This window comes from Talpa occidentalis, unplaced genomic scaffold (genome assembly GCF_014898055.3).
Source record: "Talpa occidentalis isolate TD23 unplaced genomic scaffold, MPIMG_talOcc4v2.1 talOcc4.4, whole genome shotgun sequence".
Lineage (NCBI taxonomy): Eukaryota > Metazoa > Chordata > Mammalia > Eulipotyphla > Talpidae > Talpa > Talpa occidentalis.
This window is the reverse complement of record NW_023604295.1, coordinates 45,270,106-45,296,720: the sequence shown is the minus strand read 5'-3', so window position 1 is coordinate 45,296,720 and position 26,615 is coordinate 45,270,106. Positions and strand designations below refer to the sequence as shown.

Below are 26,615 nucleotides of genomic sequence, written 5' to 3'. Positions count from 1 at the left end.
GGGGGCGGGGCGCCCCTCGCAGGTAACCAATCAGCACGCGAGGGGGCGGAGTCCGTAGTGGCTGCTCCCGCGGCTGCAAATGCAGCTGCTTGGGGCTGAGGTGGCAGATGGTCGTGAGCGTCCGTGACCCAGGCAAAGCGGGAGCCCGAGGATAAAGATGAATGGAGCAGTGGGACCCTGGCACATTGACAGTCGCGAGCGGGTTCTTAAATTAGGAGATAGCTTCGAGAAGAAGCCGCGCTGCGCCTTCCACACTGTGCGCTGTAAGTGAGGACGACTCGGGGGGAAATGCGGACACTGGGTTTAGAGGTGTGGATGGGACAGCCCTCTCTGAGCTGTGTCCCCCAGTCTCCTTTACTTTGCTGGAGAATGGGGCGCCCAGCTGTGTTCCCCCAGTCTCCTTTACTTTGCTGGAGAATGGAGCGCCCAGCTGTGTTCCCCCAGTCTCCTTTACTTTGCTGGAGAATGGGGCGCCCAGCTGTGTCCCCCAGTTCACCTTTGCTTTGCTGGAGAATGGGGCGCAGCTGTGTCCCCCAGTCTCCTTTACTTTGCTGGAGAATGGGGTACCCGCTGTCCTGTTTGAGGTCCTAGGGCATTGTTGGGAGAAGGCGGAGTTAAGCAGGTTTGAATTAATCTGGGCAGAGATACTTGAATGACGCCAATAGACAGAAAGGGAAACTTTGTGAAATAGGTCCTTTGGGGTGATTGTGGAGACAGATGTGACTGGTGTTTGGTACAGAGGTGGAAAGGAAAATAATAAGGTGACAAAAGGAAGGGAGCAAAGACAGGACAGTTACGCAAAGAAGAAAAAACCTTGAGGCTGATGGAGAAATATACTCTTATTTTGTCCTTGATGATGAGCATTCTTTAGTGTGTTCCGTGGGAGAGATTCTAAACTATTCCAATGATCTGTGTCACTTTGAACCCCTAATTTAATTGCATCAATAATCAAATACTGATTAACAAAGTATTAGTGTTTTCAGTTTCTTTATTAGAAAGATAGTTACCTCCCTGTGATTTCTCCATTTGGTTGTCCTCTGGAACTTGTTTTGATAAATTACTCGCTTTTGTGTTGTTGAGGTGGAAAAGGAAGCTTTTCTGCTTTAATTAATTGGATGATGTAGAGCCAGGAAGGAAAATATAGCATATTATGATTTGTATGTAAATAATTCATTTTTTTGCATGGTAGCCCCGGGAGAATGATAGAGCGGAAAGGAAACTTTGAGACCGTTAAATCATAACCTCTTATTTTCCTGTGGCAAAATTGTAAAGTAGGTATTTTTTCACTTCCTTTCCTTAGCCCTGTCCTTTCTTAGTGTCTAATCATACACATTTCTCAGTCATTCTGTCCTTTAACTGTCCAGAGAATTTACAGTTTTACTCTGAAGTGTTCCATGCTTCAATCAAAATGTCAAATTAAAATTTACATTCTCCAAAAACTTAAGTTGTAGACAATCTAAATATAGTAACTCACAGGAAAAGTATTAAGTTTAACACTCCGAATATATTTACATTTTATAAAAGGATTTTAATAAGCAAAGTTAACATCCAATTGGTAGAATAAATGGGGGAGATATTTATAAACAGATCTTTAAAAGTGTCCCTTGTTTATTCTTCTTTTCCATGCTCTGTGTTCAATTCTTCCTACAGTGAGGTAGTTCGTATTAACTGTACAGTTTCTTTCCTACTTCAGTCCTATTTTCCAAAAGTATGATATAGTTCTTATTTGATTTTTCCATGTCTTTCTGTCAAATATTATCTTCTGTCTTCTTCCTCTTCTTTGTTAAGCACGCAGTAGTCTTAGTATTAATTTTTCAAATTACAGGGTGTAAGATTATAAAAATTTGCTCATGAAAATTTAAAATAACTTGGACATATATTTTATTTTTAAGGACATGAACCCCAAATTAAAAGAATAAAAAATGGCCTTTGAAATGTATTTTGTTGGTGCTTCAAGGCCTTTCATTTATAAAATTTCTCAAAATGTTGGAATTATGTCCTCAATCAGATGATCCAGCTACAATGAACATAACCTGAACAACAATAACAAGAACTTTACTCAACACTGTTAGGCTTGTGGCAGGCATCAGAAAGGTTTACGGACCTTATTTTTATTCTTGTTGTTGAAGCAGGCATAGTCTTTTTAGATTGATTCAAATAAACCAGTCATTATCCTTGAGGATAAATGTATTTCCCATATAATGCTCATTCTTAAGGAATCAAGAGCAGGGAATGGAAACTATAAAATAGGAGATTTGACTTCCACCCAGGGCAGGTGAACATGATTTATAACAAAGTCAATGTAACCTGGAAGAAAATAATATTTTTATATGCAGACATAATTATGAGAATCTAGTATATTCTGGCTTCCACCACCTTTGTAACATAATACAACTTTGAGAACATTATCTAAGCTCTCAGTCTCAATTTTTTATATGAAAAATGGTGGTAATGATGTCTACATTTCAGAATTTTTAAAGATTAAATAAGAGCATTAACAACCTAACACAAGTATTTAGTGAATGATAGAGAATAAACAATAGTCACCATTCTTCATGATTATATTCATGTACATATTAGTGTCTGTATATACTTTACTTGGATTTTCAAGATGCATTTATCAGGGCTTAGCAATAAAACATATAAAAAAAGATAGTCTGACATATGGTAGGGAAGACACTGGATGTTCTATAAATGATAAGCTAAATAGTAAACGACATGCTTCACTGGGTAGATGTGTTTGAGTAACAGGATCCTCTAGAATAAATTTTGCATTTCAGTTAGCACCAGTTTTACAATTTATATCCAGATAAGGGTATACACTTGCTGTCACAAAATGAACTCATGGGCAATGACTACAGGAAGATTGTCTGAAGCTTTAAATGGAGCCACTCCTTAAAAAGTAGTTGTTTAACTTGTCTGGTATTTATCTTTCTCCTTCTGACTTATTTTGCTTAGCAATATCCTTTCAAGCTCCATCCATGTTGCCACGAATGGCACCATTTACTACAGTTAAACTATGTAAACAACCCAAGTGTCCCAGAACAGATGAGTGGATCAAGAAGATGTGGTATATATACACAATGGAATACTACTCAGATCAAAAAGGAATCAGGTTTTAAACACTAAAACAGAAGTTACAGTTTAACAGCCTGTAGTTTGACTTTTGAGATGCTATGTTTGACCCACACCATTGTTGTTTTATAAATTAATTCATGAGTTAATTGTAAGTAGGTAAAAATCAGAAAGATATGAGAGGTCAGGGAGCCTTGGTTTTATTCTCTGATTCCATTTCTAATGTTCCATATATATCACAGGAACTTGAGGTGTTATGCTAAGTGAAGTAAGTTCAGAAAGTGAAACACAATTATCAGATGATTTCTTCAACACGTGGACTATAAATAACCAAAGCAAATGAACTAACAAATCACAACAAAAACAACTCTTAGATTCTGTGAAAAATACAGTGCTTACCAGAGGGGAAGGGGTATGGAAGGAAAGAGTAAAGGGTGTCAACTTGATAGTGGGAACAACACTAGAACTTTGGTAGTGGGTAAGGTAAGGTTTGTACGTACATAGAGATGATCATAGACTCCCCAAATTTACGTACAATTATATAGCTTTGTAGATCAAGGTTAACTCCAGAATTATTTATAGTCAATATTGAGTAATAGATGCCTTCAATGAGAACAAAAGTGAACTAGTGAGAAGTACAAAAGGAGTATGACTCTATTTACCCTAAATAAATGAGAGTCAAAGTAGAGATCAACCTGATCCTCAGGAAGCAATCAGAAAACAAGCTTTTACACATTATTAGCTTAAATAAGTTTATACTTTAAATAAGTTGGAGTTGGTTCAGAGTAGGTAAAGAATATGAACTGGAGTAAATTATAAAGGTCTTTTATGTAACCATTATATTAAAGGCATTGTACTGGGGGGTCACAGTTCTGGAGGAATGCATGTAAGAGGCATTGTGCTTCTAAAAGTTGTATGTTCAATAGGACATGTCCATAAAGGTAAATATGTTAAATTTTGTTGGGTGGTATAATAAGTGCTGCAGAAGTAGATAAGAAATTGAGTGTTTTGGAGAGTAGGGTATGTGCTGCGTCCTCTGCACCCAGATACTGCTTCAGAGAAGAGCAACTTTGAAATAGGTTTCAAATTCTGCAAGCAAAAACACAGAGAAAAGCAGAAGGGCAAGCTGGAAGTACTTTGATAGTTCAGCTTTTGTTGATTGAAAACTATTTTGTCCTTGGCAAGAATGCAAGGAGATGTTTGTGAAAGATATTATGAAAGAAGACAGTAACTAGATGTGAGTGATGTAAGAAGATTGTGGAATATTTAGAAGAATATTACATTGATTAGCAGAACCTTAAAGGAAGTTAACATTTGAAAGTTGACATGTTATCATCAACAAAGTCTATTATTATTGCCACCCTTGTAGGCCATGATGATAGTTTATTTATATTAAAATATTTTAAATCACGGTGACTTCAAGGTACATATTTTCTTATAAAATGACTTTCATTCTTATTTTAGTATCATATATATTTACTGGCTTAAACTGAAGTTGCATTCACTCCCTGGTATTGCTATCAATGAGACTGACATCAGAGGTTGTTGGCCAACTTATCTTTTTACTGCAGCTAAATGTGGTTCCTTATTGTTACTGCAACAAATGTTAATTGCATCATCTTAGACAAGGGATTTAATTTCATTTACCCTTACTTCCCTTATCTGTAAAATAGGGATATTCATCACTTTACAGAATTGTGAAGCTTTGAAATAAGAATGATAAGGAATAAAATTAATAAATCAATTAGCACATAGTTTATAGCTGCTAGTATTATTGTTTTATTTTATATATTTGTTCATTCTCTTGAGTTTTTTTTTTTTTTTTTGGTCTTTTCTGCTTTCTATTTTCTATTTAGCTCTATGACACTCAAGGCTCAGTTCTTATTTCTTTCCTTGTTTTTTATCATTATCTTTTCACCAATTGACATCAATTAGCACAATTTCCCTAAGTCCAAAACCGCTTTCAAGCATCTATAACTTAGTTCTTCAATTATTGTTACTCATTACCTTTCTACTACTAACACCATTACCTGGGTGTGTGTTTTATATCAAACTTTCACTTTTTTTCATGTTACTTATATTATTTTTTGGCTGTTTTTAAATCTGTGACTAAGTGTTATTTTAAGAGATGATTATTGCATATATTCAGTTTATAATTAAATCAACATGAATAAGATACAAAGAATACTTTGTGTGAATTATTTATATTTATATGTTCAAGGAATAGAGGAATGAATTTCAGTTTTTTTCATAGAGTTGTTATGAGAATTAAATATGAAATGTTAGCAAAATGCCTGTCACATAGTAAGTGTTCCATAAATGTTAGTTAGCTATTGTAATTGTCACTGTAAAACAGGGTCAGCTTTTGTTTACATGCAATGGCGATAGAGTGATGATTTGATAAATAGTGAAAGATTTTTCTTGCCCAAGATCTGCCCCCTCATAGTTCCCTAAATTTCACTAATAATTATTCATTACATTAGATTTAGATATTTTTGCTTTTGGGACTTCCCTGCTTATATAAAAATAGATCTTTTCAGTACATGTATTTGGCAGGGCTCCTGTGTAACTGATAATGTTTTATTTCTTCACTTGATTCTGATCTCCCATGTCATTCTGTGAGGATTCGTCCAGTTTATATGGTTGGTGTTCTATTTTGCATGTGCGCTATATTTTAATAAAGAGTTAATTTAGAAAATGTAAATATAAACCATGGAATTCTATATCAGAATAATTAATCACTGCTATATATTGATGTGAATTATGTTTTAGTGACTTTCATGTCTTAAAGGCTCTTAAACTTATTCGACAGCTTGTGAAATTTCTCAACACCCAAGTCTAATTAATCTCGATCTACATAGGATTCTGAGGGAGCATGGTTTGAGGAATACTGTTGTTGAGTATAGCTATTTCTTTTTTTTCCTTCAGAATTATATATGCAGAAATAAACTATTATATTTTGTTTAATTGTAATATGAAAACATCTCTAAATCATTTTAACTACTGACTTTAAAAATGAGTTATTAACCTGAAACATGCTTATATTTTTCATATCCAGGTATAAAAAAAATCTGTATTTATTTATTTTTTTAGATGACTTCAAGCCTGCTTCTATTGACACTTCTTGTGAAGGAGACCTTGAAGTTGGCAAGGGTGAACAGGTGACAATAACTCTGCCAAATATTGAAGTGAGTATTTCTATATCTTTAGACTAAATGGGTCTTTTTTCAGAATTCACACTAAATTTCATTGAAAATAATTGCACCATTCTTATAGTGAGAATCAAGTAATTTATAAATAAAACAAAACAAAAAAACTTAAACTATTTTAGGTAAAATGATCTTAGTATACTTTATTTTATAAGTTTCAAGAACTCTAACATCAAATAATTTGGATCAAATTAAGACTAACAAATAATCATTAAATTACTATTATAAGACAGATTTTTGACTCTGAACTAAAACTAATATATTCTCTGCCTTCAAGTCTTAACCTGTTATAGCAAAGAAATATGTGAACATCTAGTCCTATACATTAAAGCATGTATAAAATTCTATGCAAGCATGTAAATGGAATAAAATTCTGCCTGGTAGAATCCTGAAAGGCTTTATGAAGAAAGAACAAGCAGTTTGTGGAATAAATTTAGTAGATTGAAGAATATGAAAAATGATTAATAGGAGTAGAGACTGGAAAAGTAGACTGAGATCAGATGGTGAAGAATCTTTAATGTCGTATTGCAGAATTTGGGCTTTATCACATAAGTGGTAGAGAACAATTAGAAGTTTTTAAGCAGAGAGCTAACATATTCATATTCAGATTTGTGCTTTTGGAGTTTCGTGAATGGGTTGGAAAAGAAAGCAAGTAGGGAGGCATTAACTGAAAGTTTTGTCTATTTTTTAAATTTCCAGATGTATTCAAGTAACACTATCAAATACTGCTTACATAAATATATAAGTTCTTTGTTGAATGTTTTAGTTTATTCTGTCCTTGAGTTAGAAATTTCTTAGCATTCAACTTGTGTCTTTTTTTTTTTTTTTATGCTGACTTGGTCTATTATCAGAGAAAACCAAGACTATATATTTTAACCTATAAAGAAAATGCTGGACTTTCTGAGATTTTTTTTGTTTTGTTCTGATTCATCCACGTTCTCATGTATGTATTATGAGCTGTCTTGTCATGGTTAGAAGTATATATAGCAAGTAAGCTCTCTATCTAGTCTTCCTTTTCTTATTTTTATCAATCAACCCTATATAAACTCAAACTTCACTGTTAATGTCACATTGCTGCCTATGAAAGTTTTCCTAAGGTTAGTTAAATTTGTAGGGGCTTTTGAATATGTATTTCTCAAATACTTCCTTAAAAGGAAATAAAAAATCAATTCATTATAAGGTATTGTGGATAAGTCTTTTTATTTTTTTCTTTTTCTTTTTTTTTAAAGATTCATTTATTTATGCATACAAGAGCTGGGGTACAGGCCAGAGATGCAGGGGGTGAGAGGATTCACCAGAGACAGAGTGGGGTACAGAACAAGCAGACTGGCTGAAATACATTGCTGAGGAGAGCAGCAGGCTAGGCAGGAGAGGCCTGCTGCGCCATGTGGGTTGCTCCCTGGCCGGCCTGGAATCGAACTTGTGCTGCAGAGGCTTCGATTTCTTCGTAGTGCGGTGCTTAACCCCTTGTACCACCAGGGAGGCCCAAATAAGGCTTTTTAATTACACTATGGCGAAAAAGTGTTCAGATTCTATCATCTTGAAAATAGTTTGAAAATTTAGTACCCAATAACCTAAGGGTTTTTTGCTTTATCATATTTATTACAGAAAAACTTAAACCATTCACTTGATTTTAAAAGTTATTGAAAACTTTGAGTGAAAAGCACTGCTAGTCTAGTATGGTCTTTTTAAAAATTTTTATTTTTTACATCATTGTTCATTTTTAAACAATATTTGTTTTCCCTACCCCCTCAGGTGTGGTCCCCATAGAATTTCCTTCACCAATGTACCCGTGCACCATCACCTCAGTCCCCTGTGCTCTTCCCTCTCTCGCTCCCTCTGATATCTCTCCTTCCTCCTCCCTTGCAGGATATCTCTGATCTATAATTTTCTTTGTTTTGTTGTGTTTTGTATTGTTGTTATTTCTTTACACTGATGTCTTATTTGGTTCCCCTATAGTCTGGTCTTATTTTATAGTTTTACTGATCAGTTATGATTGGTTGGCAGAAAATATTTAGGTGGGTATTTCCTTGCCATGTTGAACATTGTTTTCCCAAAGTGTGATTCTTGCAGGCTTATCCCTTGTATTGCTTTCCTACTTCAAGCAGATGGAGATTCTTACATTTATTAATAAACTTTTTTCACTCACACATATCTCACTTTAATTAATAGTTACCATCACTATGTGTTTAGTTAGGGTTGCAACTCTAATACTTAAAAGTATTTGTATCTTTGTATAGAAGAACTGGGGTGTAGGCCAAAAGTTTTGGGGGGTGGTGAGAGGATTCACCAGAGACAGAGTGGGAAGCAGAAGAAGCAGATTTACTGAAATACACTGCAAAGAGGATCAGCGGGCAAGACAGGAGAGGTCTGCTGTGCCATATGTGGGTTACCTCCCTGACTGGGAATTGAACTCAGGCTGTAGAGGTGATAGTGTTGAGACTTAATCCCTGAGCTACCAGGGAGGTCCTCAAATACTTATTAAAGTGATGACAACTATAGGAGAAAATTTTCAAGTCTTCAAATTGTAAATTTGTGAAACAGTGTAGAAATCATTAGGGGCAAAAGTAATTTCCTCCCCATGCCAGCCTGCCAGAGATTTTTCCAAAAATTATAAGCCTCAATATTTTTTGTGTTTGTAAATGTGAACCTATTAATGAAAGACTGACAGGTCATACATACATGTACCTTCTGTGTGGTAAATCCAGTGGTAGTAGCTATTGGGAATAAGGGGTAGACTAGACATGTTCATTGTACCCCCCTGAAAAAATACCATTTAATGGGGAAGATAGCAAATAACTGATTAAAACACAGAAATGCAAGGACTATTACAAAGGTTTATATACAATTATATTGGAGTACAGAAGAGAGGTAACTCAGCTGGTGGAAGGAGCGGAAAAATCAATATATGCTGTTTTGAAGATGAGTTAAAGTTATCCAGGTAAAGGAAAGAGGTAAAGACATTTTTAGGCAGAGAAAAAGACATGGGCTAAGACAAAGCAACAAAAGATATTGTTACATTTGAAGAACTGAAGGAGTACATGTGGTGATATACTAGAAAAATGAAAGGTATTTAGAAATTAAATAATAAAAGGCCTAATGTGTAATACAAAAGAATATTAATTTTATCCTGTAATTCTATTAGTCAGCTCAAATGAAAGAGAATTGTTAAAATGACCACCTGTCGTTAAAAGCAGTGAATAGTTTTAGAGGGCTTCTGGCAACCAATAGCAGTGGAGTACGTCATCTCTTCGAGATAGCTGTGGATGCTCACATCAGCCAACCTTCGTGTGTTACCCGGCTTTCCCTCTGAGGGGCAGCTCAAGAATGTCTTTAAACAAGTAGAAAGCTTAAGTTTCGGGCCTCCCCTGGTGGCACAGCAGTTGAGTGCTGGGCTGCGAAGCTGCCCGCAGCCTCTCCAGCGCCAGCTCGATCCCCGGTCGGCGAGGGTCCCACATGGCGTGACAGACCTCTCCCGCCGCGCCCACTGCTCCCCTCAGCAGTGTATTTCGTCAGTCTGTCTGTTCTGTTCCCTGCTCTGGCTCTGGTGAATCCTCTCACCCTCCTGCGCTTCTGTCTGTACCCAGTGCTTGTGTTAATAAATAAATCTTTAGGGAAAAAGAAAAGAAGGCTTAGGTTTCTTCAGAGTTCTTAATTTTATGAATATTTTGTGTAAATGTAATGATTATTAATTTGAGGCATTTAATTCTCCTATTTATAAACTTAAAGTAGAAATAGTGTTTCATGAAGAAAAAAAGTTTAATTAAAAAACAACTTGCTCAGGCCTCCCCGCTGGCGCAGTGGTTGAGCGCTGGGTTGCGAAGCTGCCCGCAGACCCTGCAGCTCTGGTTCGATCCCCGGCCGCCGGGCGAAGGCCCCACATGGCGCGCAGACCTCTCCTGCTGCCCGCTGCTCCCCTCAGCAGTGTACTTAGTCGCTCTGCCTGTTCTCTTCTCCACTCTGGCTCTGGTGAATTCTCTCGCCCTCCCGCGCTTCTGACTGGACCCAGGGCTTGTATAAATAAATAATAATTTTTTTTAAAGACTTTTTTTAAGATTTATTTTTATTTATTTATACAAGCCCTCCTTGTATAAATTTTTTGTGTTTGTAAATGTGAACCTCCTTTTTGTGTTTGTAAATGTGAACCTCCTTTTATTTATTTATACGGGACCCTCCTCCCATGGCCGGGAAGGAGCTGGGGATCGAACCGGCGCTGCAGAGGCTGCGGGCAGCTTCGCAACCCAGCGCTCAACCATTGCGCCACCGGGGAGGCCCAATAAATAAATCTTTAATAAAAAAAAAAACAAAAAAAAAACTTGCTCAAAGTATAGAAGGTAGTTATAGAGATTATGAAAAACTTCAGTTGTAACTTGTGATAAAATATAATCTTTTGTTTATATTCAGTGTTCATTGAGTATCTGTGAAGGAGTTGTCAAATTATTATAATCATTGCTTAAAAATTTTAACACACTTCTATAAAGTTCCAAAAACAAACAATAACGTACTGTTTAAGAATATATATATATACATATATATATACATATATATATGTTTGGGATCAAGTAGGGGAATAATAAACATAAAATTTCTTTGGGGTTGAAGGAGGCAGCAACAAAAGATAGAGCAGGAGCACATAGGAAGTTGTGTGTGATTAGCAACAAGTAACATTAGTAACTTGCTTTCTTTAACCTTTTATTAGGGAAAATAGAGTAGTATAATGAATCGCCATGTACTCATTGAGCTTCAACAGTTATCACTTGCTAATCTTTAAAAAAAAAAAAAGCAAAAATAATGGATATTGCCAATTTTTAAATCTATTCCCCTACCACAAATTTTTCATGGCATATTTTAAAGCAAACCCTGGACATTATGCCATTTCATAAATGCTTATATATGCATCTATAACTTATAAGGCTATATTTATTTTTTGCCTAAGTACCATGCTGTTATTACATATTGCAGAATTAATTATAATATCTGGTCCATAGTCACATTTTTATGATGATCTCAAATTATCTTTACAGTGCTTTTCCCCCCTATGAATTCAAATAAGATTCTTATATTTTGATATTATTCTCTTAAGTCTCTTTTAGTCTATAAAAACTCCTTTCCCAGGATTTTTGTCCAAAGGAGTATGTCACATTGTGGATTTCTAATTATTTGTTTGCTATTATTTAACTCTTCCTCTCTTCCTTATACTTCCTATAAACTGTAGTTATATCTAAAGTTATAGCTATGTTGATGACTTGGATTTTTTGTGGGTTTTTAGGCAAGAATATAGGTGATGTTGCCTACTGTCCTCTGTATTATATTACGAAGCATATAATGCCTGGTTGTCTCACTTTATTTATTTATTTATTTATTTATTTATTTGTTTGTTTGTTTGTTTATACATGCACTGGGTACAGTCAGAAGCGTGGGAGGGTGAGAGAATCCACCAGAGCCAGAGCGGGGAGCAGAGCAGGCAGAAGGACCGAAGTACACTGCTGAGGGGAGCAGTGGGCGGCAGGAGAGGTCTGCACGCCATGTGGGACCCTCCTCTGGTGGCTGGGGAGCAGCCGGGGATCGAACCGGCGCCGCAGAGGCCGCGGGCAGTTTCGCAACCCAGCGCTCAACCGCTGCGCCACCGGGGAGGCCCAATGGTTGTCTCACTTTTAATGACACTAAAATTAATCAGTGGATTTAGTGTAATGTGTGTTCCTAGATACATTGGTTTTCCTTAATTTGCATAAGGAAGCACCACTTGAATAAAATTCCAGATTAAAAAGATTAAATTTATGAAGTAAGAAGGAAGGAGTAAGGAGTAGGTAGGAAATATGATTCTGGGTTTCTGTTCACTTATCCATAAAATGTATTGTTTGTATTAGAATTGAATCCCAAATTGCCAATTATAAAAACAAATGAACCAAAGTACTTCCTCTATCCGATTTCCTTAGTGATAGCAGCTTTCAGATCTTAGCCTTTTAATTCTCTCTCTCTCTCTTTTTCTCTGACTACACTCATTCTTGTCAGAGTAGCAATAACATGTGGTTAGGTGACTTGAATTGTAACATAGATTGAGAAACACGAAAGATCTCAAAGGCCCTCCCAACTGAATTTCTATGATAAATTTCAAGTAATGATAATTAACTTTCTAAACAGGGTTCAACTACACCAGTAAGTGTTTTCAAAGGTTCAAAGAAACCTTACTTAAAAGAATGCATTTTGATTATTAACCATGATACTGGAGAATGCCGACTAGAAAAACTCAGCAGCAACATCACTGTAAAAAAAACAAGGTATGTGGTTAATGAATAAATTATTTTATCCACACAAAAGGTTACTACTACAGAACTGTTAGTGAAAAAAATTATGAATTGTCACATATATATGGGTTTTTTCTCTTGGTACAAAGATTTAAATCTTTACCGAGTTTAAATTTGGTTGAGATTCTTTTCTAAAAACTTCTACCACTTCTTCTCTCTTTGATATATAAAGGCTTGTTTTGTTTCTGAATATTTCCTATATATATAGTTATACCTTTTATTCTATTGTACCTGGTTTCATAGAATTGGAGCAATTTATATACTTTCCAAAATAATTTCATCATTAGTAAACATTTATTGGACACATAAAAGATGTAAGGCACAGAAAAAAATTTCTATACAAATATTAACCTCAAAATATCTGCATTTTATTTGGATTAATGAACCATTACATTAAAAAAAGTCAATAAGATAATATACCCATCTCAAATCCTTTTTCTGGAATAAGTGCTGCATTGGTTACCATATAATACAAGAAACTTTCTCTAAAAGTCATGCAAATAGCATAAACAAACATCATTCTAAAAATTAAAGGAAGGTTATGTTAATTGGAGCATTCAGGGAGCTCTTATTAATGTATTACAAGAGGAGGTTAAGTTTTAGAATTTTTTTTCCCCAAACATACTTAAAGATAAAAATCTCCTTGGGTACTCATTAAGTATATGAGCCCAAATTTACCCTTGGATCAGGAAAGGAGTCTAGGAGCTCTATTTTTTAATTTGCCCTCACACCAGGTGTTTTTTTTTTTTATTAGTAGGAACATTTAAAAATACTGATTTGATTGATCAGAGAGAACATGAGATATAAGCAAGGTTTGGAGGAATATATCTGACTTATTTAGGGCCAATAAATAAGACCTGTTTGAATAGAAAAGAGATTTGTCTTTGTGCCTGTGTATTGGCAAGTGGAGAGTGAGGCTGACAGTGGATTAGAAGTCAGGTTATAAAGATAGGCTGAAGCTAATGTTTTCAGTATCCAAGGAATTAGGATGTTGCCTTGTTGACAGTGGTTATAGAATAATATCTTTTTAACTAGGGATTAACTTGAGTATATTTTGTTTTAAACACTAATTTGCCAAACAAACTGAATAAAGTAAAACAATGTGAGACAGAAAAATGCATAAACCACAATTTTTTGAGGGTAGGAATGAAAAGAAAACTAAAGTTTGTAGTGCTTTGTAAAGAAAGACCTAACGGGATTTGGTGACTAGCAATGGGAGAGGCAGAAGTCAAATAAAATTGTTATATGCTCTTAATAGTATTGAAAGAAAAGTATATGAATCTCCTTTAGTATCATAGCTTTAGGCTATAAATGAAAAATGTAGAAGTGATTTATCGAAGTGATTAATTTTAGAATTTAGAGAATATATTGTACCTATTATGTACTTTTATGTAATTTCATTTTCTTTTAGTATATAAATTGTGAATCTCTTATCACTTCAATTTTTAACAATAGTTTTGTTTTGGTTAACATTTGTTTCCCTCAATGAACTTGTGTTTGTGTTATACATGTATCAAGGCTCAATAAATATTTATTACATAATGAATTAAATTTGTTTTGATTCTTAAATATAATTTCAAAGCTCTCTAGGGAAAGAGTGTCAATTTTGTAAATTGAAATTTTTGTTACCTTGCTATCATATCTGTTTCAATCTTTGATATACTTAATTGCAGAGTTGAAGGAAGCAGTAAAATTCAGTATCGTATAGAGCAACAGCAGCAACAAATGCGGAATTCGTCTAGGACTCCCAATCTTGTAAAACATTCTCCATCTGAAGATAAGATGTCCCCAGCTTCTCTGATGGATGATATTGAAAGAGGTAAAATCTAAGTGTATTTAATGCCCCTTTAGAGGCTATTACTAAGAAATATTAACTGAATTTTTTTGTTTTAATTAACTAGGGAACTAACTGTAAGCTTTCATTAAGGGCATAAGTTTTTCCATTTAATTTTTTCTGGGGGAGCAGTATAGCTTATGACTTAGGGAATTATGTAAGAAAGACTGTATACAGGAGAATTTATATCTTTTGATTACTCGGGGAAAAGTATTTAGATGTACATAACTGAAGTTTTCTTCTTTTTGATAGTTGTGATGATTCAAATTCATTTCTTCACACCTTCCTGTCGAAGTACTTTATGTATAGCCAGACTGTAGCTGTCTAAGATGTCACCAAACCAACAGGGAAGTGAGGAGAAATATCAATAGTAAGCAGAAGCAGCAGGCAAGTTCTTCCAAATTGCTACTAAGTTTTCAGCAGAATGGTATTTCCAGGGAGACACAGTCCTTTCGAAAGTCACCAAAGTATGTTTGTTTTGTACTTTTTTTTCATAACATGCATGTAGCTCACCAGTTCCATTTACCCTTTCTATAACCAGGATAGTATTAGTTTCCTAATATGTTATTCTCTTAACAATTAGTGAGGAAGATATAAACTCAGAATCCTTGTTCCTATAAGAGATCTTGAATTTTACTTTATTATTATAGCATATCCTCCAAAATGTATTTGAATAATGATGTCATTAATACATATATACAATGAAATACTAGAACATAAAAATCAAGATATTGAAGGGAAAGAGGAATCAAATTTACTAAATATTCTAAAACATTACATTTAGATCTGAACTTCCTAGCCACCAAGATAAAAATGAATATATAAGTAGCATATTTTATATTATCTAAGCAATATCAAAGAATCAGACTCTTCCATGCCACTAAATTCTAAAAGGAATTCATCATATGGAACTTGTTCTAGGGAACATTAAACTGTATCATATCTTCAACAATAATTTTACACCAAGAAGTTCCAATCTGTGACAGTTTTTAGCAAACACCATAATAAAGTCATTGTATTGTAGGTTATGTTAACATGATTTAAGCTTAAGATCCAACTTTGTATAAGAATTTGCCTTGAGAAGTTTCTATAGCATGTTCCTTAGACTCTCTTCTTTTAAATATTTTATTGATCCTACTTTCTGAACATCTACTGCTAGGACTGAATCATCTTTTTAAACTCATGACTAGATGGCAGTTGTACTCATGTTTCTGTAGTTAAATTTTTACATTTACGTCTTTAGCTATCTGAAACTTTAGTTTAAGCAAACACTTCTAGTAAGAATCTAAATTGCCTCTTCCCCAACAATATGTATGTGTAGGTATATACATATATATGTACATATATATTCTCTATCAATACTTATGCATATAGTTAGAGAACTTACAAATATGGTATTGATAAAAAGAGAGTAGAGCAATATCCATTTTTTGAATAAGTGTCACTTATGCTGACATGAAAAGCCATTTTTATCACATACATAATTTATCACATACAAAATGTTTTGGTTTATAATTTTAATTTTTAATTGCTCATTGCAAGTACATAGAAGTGCACTTATTTTTGCTCATTTCCCCTGTATCCTTTAATATTGCTTGTCTCACTGCTAACTTTTTTGTAGATACCATCAGATTTTCTATGTAGACAATCATGCCATCTGTTAATAATGACAGTTTTGCCTTTTTCTTTCCAATCTGGATGCCTTTTATTTCTTTTTCTTTTTTTTAACTTATTGCACCAATGAGGATCTCCAATACAATATTGAATAGAGATAGTTAGAGTGGAAAACCTCCTGCTCCTGATACTGGAGGGAAACCATTAAATCTCTTAGCATTTATTCTGATTCAGCTGAAGATTTTTCCTAGATATCTTTCATCAGGTTAACTTTCTATTTCTTTTTCGCTGAGAGTTGTTTTTTATTTTAATCAAGAATGACTGTTGAAATTTGTCAAATACTCTTCCTGCTCTTTTGCAATAGCTTTAATTTTTGTTTTTTTAATATAGTGGATTGCATTGGTTGAATTTTAGAGAAAACCCCACTTGGTCATAAGGTATTGTCCTTTTAATATTTGGCATTTTTCAGCCTTAATAATATTGGCATTTGTGATTGGGACATTCTTTGTCAGGGGACATTGTAGGATGTTTAATATCATCTTTAGCTGCAATACATTAGATACCAGTAGCACCAGTCCCTATTTCCCCTTGCCCCTACTGTTGTAACAATTAAAAATGTCTCTAGACATTGCCAGAGGTCTCCCTGAGGGACAAAATCACCCATAGTTGAGAACCACTGTTAATATGGTTAAATTCAATTTACTAAAATTTTGTTTAAATTTTTTGCATCTATGTGAACAAGGGAATGATGTGAAATGAACACATTCAAATTTCAGTATACTTATTTAATATCTATTTAGCCTATTAATTTCTATTTTATTTTCAGAACTGAAGGCAGAAGCTAGTCTAATGGATCAGATGAGTAGTTGTGATAGTTCATCAGACTCCAAAAGTTCATCATCTTCAAGTAGTGAGGATAGTTCCAGTGACACTGAAGATGAAGAGCGCAGATCCTCTCCTTCTGATGCAGGAAATTGTATCTCAGGACATCCTACCCTGCCTTCCATGCCACAGTGCAGCATGCCTGATATTGATGCTGGTCATAATAAGTATCATGACAACAGTGGCCTGCTGATGAATACTTTAAGTAAGTATAAAAAGCATGGGTAATTGAAAAAGAAAGAATTCACAGTGGAAACATAGTGATTGTAATTATGGATTTTTTTTAAAAAGGAGTCCTGTTTTATTCATTTGAAGGTATTAACTGTTACCTTTTTGTTGAATTACTCATTTTCTTTTGACTCTAACATATACATTTTTGGTTTTTCTCCTATCTTTCTATATACTTTTCCTTCTTTACTTTTCTGATTTATAATCATCTACTCAGTCATTAAAGAGATGATGTTGGACTTGTGTGTGGAGTTAAGAGTTCTCGGTCAGGGACACAAACTTTAAGTTATATATATAAGTTATATATACACATATATATATATATACACACATGTGTATATATATATATATGTCTTGATTGCAAAAGAAAAAGGAGTATGGACAAAAATTTAAAAGGACCTAGAATTATAGTTTTATTACTATTATTCCAGACATGGGAGGTAAAATTGGAGCAACTTATTTCCTGAATAGTCAAATAATAACAAAATGTTCTTCAATGCACCAGGAGGATAAGCAACTATAAATTTGTATGGTCATAATACTATGTCTTTTTGTATGTACATATATACTAGGATCTGCAGTTATATGTATATGTATATATATTAAACAAATTAACAGAAGTAGGGAAAGATTTAATGCATCTCTAATCACAAACAACATAATTAACACAATACATAGAATCCTACAATCCAAAAATGCTACATAGGCATTCTTTTTCAGATACATATCTCTCTAAGATATATATCTTCAAATATATATATATGTGTATATAACATTGTAGAAATTACTTCCTAGTGAAAGGAAAGTTTCTTTAACAAATGGTATTGAGAAAACTGGACAACCATATTCAAAATAATGGAACTAGACCACTATCTCATACCGCTCACAAAAATTAACTTAAAATGGATTAAAGACTTGGATGTAAGACTTAACACCTTAAAATACATAGAGGTGAAGGTAGGCAGAACATTTTGCAACATTGGCTTCAGTGTTCACTTTGCAACATTGACCCCAATGATGTCTTTGGGGTCAGAGGCAAGGGAAACAAAAGCAAAAATAAACAGCGGGTCTACATCAAACTAAAAAGCCTCGTAGAGTGAAGGAACTAAAAGGAAAAGACACCCCACTAAATGGGAGAAATATTTTGCACATCATATATCCCACAAGGGGATAATAGCCAAGAACTATAAAGAACTCATGAAAAGCAATAAAAACATAATAAATAAACCAATTGAAAATGGGCAGAAAAGCTAAAGAGACATTTCTCCTAAGTGGCCAAAGACATATGAAAAAAATACTTATTGGGTCTCCCCTGGTGGCTCAGTGGTTGAGTGCTGGGCTGTGAAGCTGCCCACAGCCTCTGCAGCCCCGGTTCAATCCTCGGCGCCTGGCGAGGGTCCCACATGGCATGACAGACCTCTCCTGCTATGCCCGCTGCTCCCCTCAGCAGTGTATTTCGTCAGTCTGCCTGTTCTGTTCCCCACTCTGGCTCTGGTGAATTGACTGTACCCAGTGCTTGTATAAATAAATTAATTAATTAAAAAAAGAAAAGAAAAAAAAAGGAGACCCACACACTGTAGGTTTAAAAAAAAAAAATACTTATCATCGTTTATCATCAGGGAAATGCAAATCAAAACCACAATGAGATACTATCTCACTCCAGTGAGAATGGTCCATATCAAAAAGACCATAAATAACAAGTGTTGGCAAGTATATGGAGAAAAAGGAGCCCTCATACACTATTGGGAATGTAGTCTGGTAAAGCTCTTGTGGAAAATAGTACGGTAGTTTCTCAAGATAATAAAAATAAATAAGCTATATGATCCAGCAATTCCACCCATAAGCATCTACTTGAAGAATAAAATAACACTAATTTGAAAGGATATATGCACTCCTATGTTTATTGCAGTTCTATTTACAATAGTCAAGTTATGGAAATAACTCTAATACCCAACAACAGAGCAGTGAATAAGAAGATGGATATATATACACAATGTAATATTACTCAGCTATAATAAAAAAAGACAAAATATTGCTATTTGTAACAACACAGATGGAACAGGAGGGAATTATGCTCAGTGAAATAAGTCAGGGGTAGAAATACAAATACAGGATGATTTCACTTGTATGTGAAATATGGAGAAACAGAACAAAGGAACACTACCCAGAGATCAAAAAAGAGAAATGCATGCCATTTGCAGCAATGTGGATGGAGCTGGAAAAGATTATGCTAAGCAAAATAAGTCAGAAAGAAAAAGATAGGGCCTCCCCAGTGGCGCAGCGGTTGAACAGTGGGCTGCGAAGCTGCCCTCAGCCTCTGCAGCTCCGGTTCGATCCCCTGGCCAACAGCAAGGGTCCCACATGGGGCCGTGCCCGCTGCTCTCCTTAGCAGTGTATTTCGTCAGTCTGCCTGTTCTGCTTCCCACTCTGCTCTGGTGAATTCTCTCACCCTCCTGTGCTTTTGACTGTACCCAGTGCTTGTATAAATAAATAAATAAATCTTTAAATTTTTTTTTTTAAAAAAAGAAAGAAAAAGATAAATATTGTATGGTTTTGCTTATATTTGAAATACAGAGAAACTGAACAAAAGGTAAAAAAAAAAAAAAGACAAAACTTGCAAACTGACCATACATCTGAGGCATACAGCCAGGGAGGGGAAGAGAAAGGGGTCAAAGTAGGGGAGAGAAGAGCACAAGGGACTATGGTAATAGTTCACAGGTGATAGGTGGTGAGATAACTATGGGAACTACTCCTGAAACAAGAAACCAATTACTGTACAAAAATGAACAATAATTTACAAAAAATAAGTAAATAAATTTAGGGGAGATAAAGGAACAGACAAAAATAAACCAAAACAAATTCTAGAAATTTGACTTTAGAATTGAGGCTACCAAAGAGGGAATGTGGATGGAGACTAAAATGGAAAGAGTCCAATGAACTGTGTTGGACTGGGTGCCGTGGTGGTGGATACAATGTGGTAATACACATCTGAATAGGTGTGAACCTGTACCTCTGAATCATGTGCAGTATTATAAACCAATGTTACTTCAATTAAAAATATATACAAGAAAAGAATCAGACTATCAAAAAGAAATTACACCTATTCAGACAAAGGAAATAATATATTTCAAAAAATTTATATTTTACCTATTATATTACCAATACAATGAAATTATAAACAAATAACAAATATGAGTTTAAAATGGAAACTTTGAAATGGAAAAGCCCATGCCTAATAATTCATGTTAAAAGAAAACTGCAATGAAATCTTAAAGAAAGCAAAGTAAGAAGATCATATAGAAATGAAATTAAAACTCATGTTATTTGTGGCAACATGAATGGAGCTGGAAGGGCTAATACTAAGTGAAATAATTCAGAAGGAGAAAGATAAATACTAATGATATCATTAATATGTGGAATATATAGAAACCAAACTAAGGGTCAGATAAAGACAAGCTTAAAATACTAGACCTTGAAAGCTGATAATGCCCATTCTAACCAATGTGAAGTGAAATCTCATTGGGGTTTTGATTTGCATTTCCATAATGATAAGTGACGTAGAGCATCTTTTCATGTGTCTGTAGGCCATCTGTATATCTTCTTTGGTGAAATGTCTGTTTAGATCCTCTATCCATTTTTTAATCAGGGTATATGTTTATTTGTTATTGAGTTGTACATATATGAGTACATATATGTGAGTTGAATTGTTTATATATTTTTGGATGTTACCCCCTACTTTGATATATGGTTTACGAATCTCTTCTCCCTGTCAAATAGGCTGCCTTTTCATTTTGATGATGGTTTCTTTTGCTGTGCAGAAGCAAAAAATATAGTTCCAATTAATTTATATTCCCTTTTTTTTCTCTTGCTGTTGGAGATGGATCCACAAAGACATCACTAAGACCAATATCAAAGAGCTTATCACCTATGTTTTCTTCCATGTATTTTATCGTTTCAGATATCAGTTCTAGACTTTGATCCATTTTTGAGTTAATTTTAGTGTATGGTATAAGGCAGAGGGCTAGTTTTATTCCTTTATATGTGGCTGTCCAGTTTCCCCAGCGTCATTTTTTAAAGATTTTTTATTTTAACATTTATCATTTTTTACATTTTTTAGACCATATTTGCTCCCCCCCTCAGATTGAGTTCTCATAGAATTTCCTTCCCCAGTGCACTCATGCACCATCACCACAGTCCCCTGTGCTACTCCCTCCCTCCCTCTCACCCCTCTCCCTCCTCCTCCCCTGCAGTATGTCTCTGGTTTATGATTGTCTGTTTTTGCTTTGTTGTGTTTTGTACTATTATTATTATTTTTTTACACTGATGTCTTATTTGGTTCTCCTATATTCCTGTTATAAGTGAAACCATCTGATATTTTTCTTTTTCCTTCTGGCTTATTTCACTGAGCATAATTCCTTCTAGCTCCATCCACGTTGCTGCGAATGGCATGAGTTTATCTTTTTTGATTGCTGAATAATATTCTATTGTGTATATATGCCACATCTTCTTGACCCAGTCATCTATTTCTGGGCATTTGGGTGTTTCCAGGTTTTACCTATTGTAAATAGTGCTGCAATAAACATAGGTGTACAGGTGCTCTTTTGAATCACTATTTTTGTGTCCTTTGGGTAGATCCCTAGTAGTGGGATTGCTGGATCGTATGGTAGCTCCATTTTTAGTAGCCTGAGGATCCTCCAGACAGCTTTCCACAACACTTCAACAAAAAGAAAAATAAAAACCATATGATCATATCAATAGACGCTGAGAAAGCGTTCGACAAAGTCCAACACCCAGCATCATTTTTAGAAGTGTCTTCCTTTTCTCCATTGTGTGCTTTTGACTCCTTTACCATACATTAGTTGTTCATAAACGTGTGGTTTTATATCTGGGTTCTCAACTCTATTCCATTTATCTGTATGGCTGTTTTTCTTTGTGGCTGTGTATCTTTGTAGTATAGTTTGAAGTCAGTAAATATGATACCTTCATTTTTGTTCTTTTTTTTCCTCAGGATTGTTTAGACTATTTGTAGTCTTTCATTATTCTATACAAATTTTAGGATTTTGGAGGGTTTTATTTCTGTGTTTAAACTTACATTTTAATGAATAATTTTTGATAGAAGCAAGACACCACCATACAATTTATAATGTTAACAATTTCTCTTTTTATTGACTTGCTGAAATAATGACTGGAAAAGTATATAGACATGCATAGAAATTCATAGACATGCATATACAGACAAGTATTGAGGTGCTATATTACTGATCCAAATACATTGAACAACACTGATATCACTAAAGTGTTTTACAAAACAATTTTAAAAAGAAAATCTTTATATAAAATTTCTTTCAGTTCACATTATAGTTGCATATTTTAAATATAGTTGAATTTTAAATCTGTGCAAAATATTACTTTTAGTTTATAAAAATGCAGTTTTGTTCTGGCCTTAAAATTAAAAGATTTTCCAAATACATGCATATCTCTTTAGACTTTCAAAAGTTTTTTTAAAAAGATTTATTTATTCATGCATACTAGAACCAGGGTACAGGCGAGATGCGTGGGAAGGTGAGAGGATTCACCAGAGACAGAGCGGCGAATAGAACAGGCAGACTAACTGAAATACACTGCTGAGGGGAGCAGCGGGTGAGACAGAAGAGGTCTGCTGCGCCATGTGGGATTCTCGCTGGCTGGCCAGGATCGAGCCCTTGCTGCAGAGGCTGCGGACAGCTTCACAGTGCTGCGCTCAACCACCTGCGTGCATTCTTATTGTGTATGACTGCCACCTGCATTTATTTAAGACATTTAGCTTGCATTGTAAAACATTTAGCAATTCTAAATTTCCCTTCCATTAAATGTCACCAGCAAGCTGCAAATCATCTGGACAAGTGACCTCTCACATAAATTTTTGAAATATCTCCTAGGGGGCAGTATTGCTCTCATTGAGAATCACTGATTTAAGAGTCTGAATGTAATGGCCATGGATCAACTCTCTTTTTTTCCAAATTGAAATTACCATTTTGATTAAAAACATATTTCCTTTACTAAACATCACATATTCAAAGACTAATCTCATGTCTTCAAAGCTGACTAAACATTGCAAATCACAGCATGGTGAGACCATGCATATAACCTCTGTCACATGAAGTATCTTATAAAAAGTAGAACTCTTGAGTTTATGTCATTTGAGAAACTCATACTTCAGTATCAGATCAAGTTGAACATTCTTATGTCATGAAATATAATAAGCAGAGTGTTAAGATGATTAAAATGGTCATAAAAACCAGAAGCACTGAATAAACTAACAGATTTAATCAGTTCTGGATTTGTGCAATTGACTGAAATATATTATAATTCACATATAATGTAAAAATTCTTAAATTGGGTATTATCTTCATAATATGCTAGGTTTTGTTGATTATGATATACAAGAATTTTCTTAGCTATTGTAATTTACTACTGATAAGGTTTTATTCAAACTTATAGCTTCAAATAAACCCCTGCAATCAAGAAATCTCAAATCTTTATTTTCAGCTCCCACTTCTACCTTCAGATCTAGACTTGCATATCCAATTACCTGTGTCATATGTACTTGAATATTTACTAGGTATCACAAAATTACCACTTCAAAAATTAACATGCGATTTTTTTTTCTTTCACAAACTTGTTCCTCTAGTGTTTCTCATCTCAGTAAATGGTAACTACCATTTGAACAGTTGGTTAGACAAGATAACCTTGGGGAGAATTCTTTATTTTTCTCTTTCTCTCATACTAAAGCCAATGCTTTTGATAATACTGTAAGCTGTACTTCAGAATGTGTGATCAGTTTGATCAGTTTACATCATCTCCATCTGATCCACCTGAGTTAAAACTAGTATTATTTCTTACATGAGAAACTGCAATAGCCTCATAACTACTCTCCCTGATTTCATGTTTCCACACCATCATGGTTGAGTCACTGATATACTAAAGTGTTTAAGTCAGTTGACTATTAGTCATTTTCCAATGAATTCCCATTACATTTCAAACAAAATATGAAGTTTTTATAATTTCCTAGAAATTATAATCTTTTATCTCTCTTTTTGATATCATTTTCTACTGTTGTCTTTTTCACACATTCCATTCCAGCCACAGTGTCCTTCTATCAGCCAGAGAATATGTAAGCATGCTTCTACCCTGGGAATTTTGTGTTTGCTGTTCCTTGATTCTGACAGTTCCCCAACTCCATATTTCCATGACTTTCTCTCTACATCTGGATCTCTGTTCAAATGTCACCCTTCAAGGAGGTCTTCCTGACCTTCCTATCTAAAATAGCACCTCCCACCACCCTCCCCATACTTTTTTCATAATATTTCCCCCTAGTTGGCATTATATCTTTGTTTACTGTCTATCTCCTCCACTGAATGTAAGTCCCATGACTGTAAGCACATGAATTAACAAAAAATGGAATTGGTGAGTTACTTTTAACACATACTACTGAATGATTTTGACTGCATTTTAAGTAAAAAAACACACAAAATTTTTTCACTCTTCAAAACAATATAGCCTGATAGTCTAAGACATATTTTCTCTCAATTCCCACTGTAATTAAATGAGTGGTATAAATGAAGGAGGATGTTGGTATGTGAGAGAACACTAAAATCAATACCAGGTGATCCTAAAAGCATGCTGAATATTGATAGTATTTTAGTTACTAATGATGTGACTAAACTATAGGATAAACAGTCTGATTATTGATGATGGTTTGGCAGAATCACCTTAGGGGTTAATTTCTGCATAATATTTTAATTTAAAAATAAATATATTAAATATGAAAATATTAAACATTTAATTGCTATAGTTTTGCTTTTTTATTTTAGGAAATGATTTGCAGCTGAGTGAATCAGGAAGTGACAGTGATGACTGAAGAAACATTCAGCTACAAATCTAAAACTTACAAGACATGATAATTTGTTGTATTATTAAGAATAAAAATCCTTAAGACAGTGGAAAATGTTTCAGTTTTTTTTCAGTTTTATTGACAAATAATTGGTACACATCACTGCATAAGTTTAAGGCATACAACATGATGATTTGATTTACATATATTGTGAAATGATTACTACAATAGGTTCAGCTAACACCCATCATCTTATAAATACAGTAAAAAGAAAAGAAAAAGGGAAAATTTCTACTTGTGATAAGAATTCTTAGGATTTACTCTCTTAACTTTCCTATATATCATACAGCTATGTTGACTATGTTGTATATTATATCCATAGTACTTATTTTATAATTAGTATTTTGTATATTTTGGCCATCTTCCTTCCAGTTCCCCCTCCCACTACCTTCAATCTCTGGTAGCCACAACACTAATCTCTTTTTCTATGAGTTTGGGTTTTGGGGTTGGCTTTTCTTTTTTAGCTTAAAAAAAAATACCATATTTAAGTGACATAGTGCAGTATGGTGGTCAGATATATTTCATTTAAAATATTGTCTTCAAGTTTCATCTATATTGTCACAAGTGATAGGATCCCCTCATTTTTAGCAACTGAGTAATATTCCATTGTGTCATAACTTCTTTATCCATTCATCTATAGATGAAATGATAAACTTCTTTATTCATTTATCCATTGATGGACACTTCCATTGTTTCTATCATTTGGTTATTGCAAGTGATGCTGTTATGAGCATGGGGTGCAGCTATCATTTTGAGTTAGTGTTTTCATTTACTTTGGATATATTTTGAGAAGTAAAATTGATGGATCAAACTATAATTCTACTTTTAATTTTTTGAGGATCCTCCATACTGCTTTCATAGTAGTTGTACCAATTTACAATCCCACTGACGAAGCACAGGGTTCCCTTTTCTCTATAGCTGTGCAAGTATTTGTTATTTCTTGTCTTCTTGGTGATGGTCACACTAACAGGCATGAGGCAATATTTTACTCTGGTTTTCTTGGTTAGTCTAGCTAAAGGTTTGTCATTTATCTATCTCTTTGAAGAACCAACTCTTAGTTTGGTTAATCTTTTTTGTTCTCAATGTTATTTATTTATTTATTTATTTATTTATTTATTTATTTATTTATTTATTTATTTATTTATTTATACAAGCACTGGGTACACTCAGAAGCACGGGAGGGTGAGAGAATTCACCAGAGCCAGAGCAGGGAGCAGAACAGGCAGAAGGACCGAAGTACACTGCCGAGGGGAGCAGTGGGCGGCAGGAGAGGTCTGTGCGCCATGTGGGACCCTCACCTGGCAGTCGGGGATCGAACCGGCGCTGCAGAGGCTGCAGGCAGCTTTGCAACCCAGGGCTCAATCGCTGCGCCACCAGCGAGGCCCTCTGCTGCTAGCTTTGGACTCTTTTCTTTTTCTAGTTCTTTAAGTCATAGAATTAGGTTGTATATTTGGAATCTTTCTTGTTTCTTTTTTTTTTAAAGATTTATTTATTTATGCATAGAAGAGCTGGGGTGTAGGCCAGAGGTGTGTGGG

General features: G+C 34.5%; 1 protein-coding gene across 1 annotated transcript; it reads left to right on the top strand.

Moving 5' to 3' along the window:
* The first annotated feature begins 77 nt into the window (after nucleotides 1–77).
* Nucleotides 78–25,125, top strand: EAF2 (ELL associated factor 2). The gene is made up of 6 exons (XM_037524569.2): nucleotides 78–263; nucleotides 6,169–6,263; nucleotides 12,426–12,562; nucleotides 14,263–14,408; nucleotides 16,864–17,124; nucleotides 25,001–25,125. Exons 1-6 carry the CDS (start codon nucleotides 158–160, stop codon nucleotides 25,045–25,047), a joined length of 792 nt encoding a protein of 263 aa, XP_037380466.1. The 5' UTR covers nucleotides 78–157; the 3' UTR covers nucleotides 25,048–25,125.
* Nucleotides 25,126–26,615: the final 1,490 nt, after the last annotated feature.